The following is a 5,983-nucleotide window of genomic DNA, read 5'->3' as shown; positions in this document are numbered from 1 at the left end:
TTTGAAATCAAGGCTTAAAACGTGGGTCACTTAGTGTTTTGTTAACATAGTTTTGAAATCCAAAGAAAAATATGAATTGATTTTTTGGTCACAGGGGCGCTTTAAAGCTGAAATAATCGGCATCGGGGCTATACAGTGCAATATCAGCTTTAGTCTATTATAGGTCGCGAGCGAGCAAATGCGATAAGATCACCTAAAGCATGAGTGAGTCTACACTTCATAATTTGATGTTGCACCTTGATAGTGTGGCATGTCCCATCTGCAAAGCTTATCATTGGATCGCTTAACTACGAAGACACACTATACAAGGGGTTGCTTTACGCTCTACTTTTGTTTGAATTCATTTATGCTCCACTGATTATCCAAGGTGGCGATCAACAAATAGCAACAAAAAGACGGGAGCCCTAAAAGATATTCCAGCGCGAGGAAAATGGACGGGGATTAAAAAAGGGAAACGACACAAAACACATCATAACATATTACGGACACATTACCATTAGAGGCTTTTTTGATAGACAAATCATCCGCATCTGTATGTAAAGGCACCACGCCTTTGTGTGTTCAAGGAACTCTTACCCTGTACAATCTTTCAAGCGGCTTACCTTGCAGCGTCATCGGGACACAAAATGCACCACATATTTGCTAGTGTAACCATAGTTACTCCACTAACTATGGTGTAACAAACCTTTCAGAGGCCAAAAACGTTGCGATAATTGTTGCAAACGCCGTTGAGGAGTGTAGAATCGAGTTATACTTTTTCGCAACAGTTCTCGCAACATTGCAACGAAATTTTTCAAGCATGGTGTTTACAACATCTGTCCTACTTGCATAGCAAGAGTTTGTGGCATTAGCCAATGAAAATTGAATGTTTCTTTCACTCGCATGACACCCGCACAGCAACTTTGGGCGCTTTCCATTTGACGGAACTGACCGGCCAGATCGGGGCATTTGGTAGGACTAACTATACAACGCTTTCAAATTAACCGGCATACTTCGAGGATGATATATACTCGTCCAGAAGAATACGAGGGATTATCCGTGCAAATGCGTCTTCAAATTGTTGCATTTTCTTTTCAAAATGACATGTCTGACCGGCCATTTCTGACAAAAGGAAAGCGCCTTTAATGTCTCTAAATGTTAGAACTTTCTTCGCTTAAACAAATTGCGACATAAGTAGCATGATTTTAAAGATTTTTATTTCAAGTGTGTAACAATGCCTCTAAGAATAACAATGATATCATGATCGGGTTATAGATCATGATCGAAAATGACGATGACTATTATAAATCCCAATTTATCTTTCTTATTCCTCTCTCCCCAGTCTTCTTCTTTCCTGGCGTACTACTTTAATTTCAAAGATCGCCACACAGACAAAGTGTGAACCGAATTAAGAATTTACCGTTCAGACTGGAAAAGTCTATAATATACTCAATTCTAATTGATCAATAGCCCTTTTCACGGTTAGTTTTTCTCATTTGCATCACAATGTAATCTAGCATGTATGTGAGGCGACTTCGGGCTATTTTGTAGTTTTAACCCGAAATTTCCTCGCACCCACGTTAGATTACATTTTAATGCAAATGAGAAAAATTTACCGGGCTATTAAGGAAGGCGTTCTTTTTCATATTTCGTGGATATTTACTGAATTGCTACTGGCTAGTTCGTTGCTTGATTACGGTTAATTAAGAAATTTGGTGAATGGCTGACTCGGCTTTCCCTCTTTTCGCTGTAGTTGACGAAGACATGTTAAACAAATTGAAAACTGCTAGCGAAAATGAAAATGCTGGAAAAAATACAAATTTATGCTTAAACTTCTGCCCTCGTCCGATTGAAAACACTCGTGACATAATCCTTTATTTCACTCGGCCCCACAGATTACCTATAGTTATAGTAATTTAAATCTAAATTCTAAATTGGTTGCTGTATTAATCTCTCATGTGGGATTTACCAGATACAGATATTCCTCTTTGTGTGACCGATAATCCTTGGCTATCTGTTTTGCCTGATATACTGAATCGAAGTTTGAGATTTGTTGGAACTAAGTTATAGTCCTTTGGCACAGCCATACAGCTCAACTCGCATGGATATGTAACTATGCCACGACAACACGGAAAAACGAATATATCTGCTTGTAATTCTTGGAACCAACTTGTGCGAGAAGATTGATCTAACATCTGAATTTGCCCTAAAAACCTGGAAAACAAATTCATGTTAATTATGTTCCTGTTATTATCTCGATGGTTCCTGCCTGAGAGGTGGTATGCTAAATCTCGATATAACATTTGCCGCGCTGCTTAGGGTGAAAGTGCGGGGAATTTATCCTCGGAAACAATTTCTTTTTTTCCAGAAGAGGATATTTTAAAATCGAAAAGAACCAAACTCACTCGTTCACTGCGTTCGCTCGTTCTTTCTTTATTCTTCAAACATTTTTAAAACGAAATCCAAAGCACTCAGCGACCTTGAGTTTCACCTTTACGGCAAACAGCTAACGTTGCACTGAAATTTGCTCTTTTGCCCAAACTCATTAACTTTTCATTTCAGCTTGCCTGTCCGTGAGTTACACTTATCGAGAAAGTACTAGTTGGATAGCAATAAGCTACAAAAAGAGGGATTTTATGGTTTTACACCAAACAGCCGCCTATCCCTTTCCTTATCCTCAACAAGTTGTCCATTAGAGTTATTCGACGAACTTTCCTATTTCCGACTCTATAGTGTTTTCACTCACGTGATCAGTAACCTTGTTTTTCCACCGAAACAAAAGAAAAACTGTGCATGATAAAAGAGCTTAATTCCCGGAGGATTAGTTGGGAACACCAACATGGCCGCCATTCCTTTGTTTAGGGACACCAACATGGCTGCCGTAACGTCACGTGAAAACACACTATTGGCCTTAGTGAACTAGTACTGTTGTCCATTTTCCGTTCAAATTCTCCCTGAATGCTTCGGGTTTCTTGAGGTTTCCTCCACAGGTATTTTCGATTTCGGTTCCTTTATGTGACTGATTTAAAAACAGTCTTACGTTCACAATGTTTACCTTCACAACACCGCCGATTTGGTATTCATTCCAATTTGCTTCGTCTAAACTGAATAGAATTTTATAGGATTTCACCCATTGTCCACCAGTAGATCTCCCCTGTGTGACTACTGTTGTCACCGCTGTGTCCTTTCCCAAGTCAACTTGCAACCACTCTCCAACGACACTTGTTCCTGCTGACCAGCAAAGTTCATTATTGATGCGGGCTTGCCAAGGCTGAAGTCGGCTGTCCCAGGTCGAAGAAGCCGTCACGGCAGAGTCTTGTATAGCTCTGGATTCCATTCCAAGGGGAGCACTACGGCATTCTACAGGCAGAGTGATAAACACGTAGTACTTCACGCTCATCTTTAAGAAGAATCAGTTAAATGTGCAGAAAGAAACCTTTTCTTAATTTCAACGATAATATATTAAGAAAAACTTTTACTGTTCTTCAATAAGTATCGTTGAGGGCCTTGTTGCCCAAAGCTAATCGTGAACAATTATCTGCAAGCCTGAGCTTGGAATGAATCCTGGTTAGTTACTATCTCGACCAATGGGTTAAATAGATTGCTATTCTCCTGGATCAGACACAAAGCGTCGACCGACGCATTTTTGATCATCACTCTATTTAATCTGATTTTAAAATAACTGAAAAGCTTCATCATTGCTTATACTTAACCCAGAAATCTCCGTTATCATTCGAATTGCCAGTTCACGTTCCGAAATAACACCTCAAGTCGTATGGCAGACGTGTTTTCTCGGTAGCTGACCCAACAGTAAGGAATGCTCTTTCAGCTGACATTAACACGACCACGTCCTGTGCCTCATTAGAGTTAGACTGCAAGCTGCAGTCTCTCTTTTGCTCTAGAATCGTTGACACGATCGCGTACGTTGAACTTTTTAATGGCTGACACTCCTGACACTGTGGGTCGCAAATACCGTGGGCATTGGAAAACGCCCGCGGTATTTGCGACCCGCAGTTTCAGCCATTTTAAAGTGTTCCGTCGTTTCAATGATTTAGAGCAAAACAGAGACTGCTCGCAGTCTACATTAGAGTAAGCTTAATACCTTATTTCAAAATGGCCGGCATTTTAGTATTCTTTTGTTTGCTTGCAAATTAGCCCTTCTTGCCTCGTTCTTAGACTTAAAATTCAAAAGAATATTTAACCTTGAATGGGGCAATAAGGGCTAATTTGCAAGAAAGCAAAAGAATTTTAGAATGGTGGCTTTTTTGGAATAAGGTGTATTCTCTGGGATAAAATAAGGGACATCAACACCGAATATTGTTTTGTCTCGGGCACAAACATGGCCGCGCAAAGGTCACGTGACAGCCAAGAAACACTTCTAGACATACCTTCACAAACCAAAGATGGCGCGCATATCAAATACACACCACAATCATTGTGGGTTTTGCAAGGAATAGTTCGGAAAGTGTTCAGCATATATATGGTGTATGGCTCATGCCTCATGTCTTCTGGGTGAGACGCATACGTCTTGTCACTCAATTCACAGCTTTTGTCCACGCGATAAAAGTTGCTGCTTGTACATCCGGGATATGCCATGCAACGCACGATACAATCTTCTATTTTGTCTGCGGTTTCTGCCTTGATGGTGTGGTTTCGAAGAACTTGTCCCTGCACGGAGTAAGTTGCTGTGCAAGAACTCGCAAATTCTGACCTCAACACCAAGTAAATGAGTAGAGATTTCACGGCAAAACTCATTCCTGTGTCGACAAAGAACAATTTAAAATTTTCACAGTTGTAGAGTATTTTATTACAGCGCGCTAGTGAGTTTGATTCAGATTCATAAAGCTTAGGCCCTTAGTCACAAGGCGCTTGAGCAGACAACGTCATATCAATATAAATCGCGAAAGTTCTGAGCAGGAAAGTAAAGTATGTAACAACTAATTAGGATTGATAATGGTATGTTTGAAGGAGATACAAATTCTTGATATTTATGGAAGGAGTTATTTTTTAAAGAACATCCAATGCTTCGCCGCTGGCTCTTTGAAACACGAGAATTTGGCAGCATAACTTGAATTGATCAAAGTAAACTCAAATTTAAACTCCATGGCAAATTCAACATTCACCATGCGGCGGCTGCAGCCTGTAATGGTTTAGATGAGAATATTAAACAGCTTCCCCCAACCCAAAATTAATAAAAGAACAACTGAAACTCAACCGTTACAAGGCTACTCATAAATTATTGAGTATTTCATACAGTGAACAAATTCTCCATAGTTTTTACTGGCTCTTTTTCCCTTGCTTTTTATTTATTACCGTTGAATTATTTTTGTTTTTTATTCCATTTACTTTCGATTACCAACTCTTTATTGCCAACTTCAATCAATTTAATTATTAATTAAAATTATGTTGCTCAGCAAGATTAGGGTTAGGGTTACCCTTGCTGTTCTCCATATTTATAATCTTTCTTTTCACTTAAAAAGGGTAATAAAGTTGTTTTATTTGTTGTTGTTAGTCATTTATAATACGCGTAACTTCTGTCAGGACGAAAACGATCCATCGCGTAGAACCGAAAAGTTAGATCTACTGTCAAGTTTACATGTTGGACGACTTACAAGACTCGAAGGGTGAAACATATATCGAATTACCGCATTAATTTGTGCTTCGCGCTGTCATTGCTTTAAAGCATTATCGTGTTTAAATAAAGGATTTGTATGTATTTATGTATTTAAGTTGATTTTTCTATTCTAATCAACAATAGTAAATGTGTTTCTTGGCCTCTGTTCAAAGCGATCTTCTAATGGAAAACAGGGTGCTTCGTTTTCGATACTACCCTATAAGAAGTCAGAACCTTTAAACAGGCGTCATGACTTCAATTCTAGTGTATTCCCAGCACTAATCGGGAACACTGAAACAAAGCTCTTAATAATTTAAGGCTTGAGAAATTAAAGCATTTCCTCATATTTAAATAAAGGAGAAATGAAGGGCGTTTTCCATTTACTAAGAA

General features: G+C 39.0%; 1 protein-coding gene across 1 annotated transcript in view; it reads right to left on the bottom strand.

The window, feature by feature from the left end:
* Positions 1 to 1,930: 1,930 nt before the first annotated feature.
* LOC138027894 (lactadherin-like) overlaps positions 1,931 to 5,983 on the bottom strand; it is a 7,038-nt gene continuing 2,985 nt past the window's right edge. Inside the window, exons 2-4 of the mRNA XM_068875514.1 lie at positions 4,368 to 4,736; positions 3,035 to 3,339; positions 1,931 to 2,193 (exon numbers count right to left, since the gene is read on the bottom strand). Of these exons, the coding sequence (XP_068731615.1) occupies positions 2,044 to 2,193; positions 3,035 to 3,339; positions 4,368 to 4,734 (822 nt within the window). The 5' untranslated portion in view covers positions 4,735 to 4,736 and the 3' untranslated portion in view covers positions 1,931 to 2,043. The remainder of the gene's footprint in view (positions 2,194 to 3,034; positions 3,340 to 4,367; positions 4,737 to 5,983) is intronic.

Source organism: Montipora capricornis, chromosome 12 (genome assembly GCF_036669925.1).
Source record: "Montipora capricornis isolate CH-2021 chromosome 12, ASM3666992v2, whole genome shotgun sequence".
In the NCBI taxonomy this organism is placed as follows: Eukaryota; Metazoa; Cnidaria; class Anthozoa; order Scleractinia; family Acroporidae; genus Montipora; species Montipora capricornis.
This window is presented reverse-complemented; position numbering and strand designations above follow the sequence as displayed.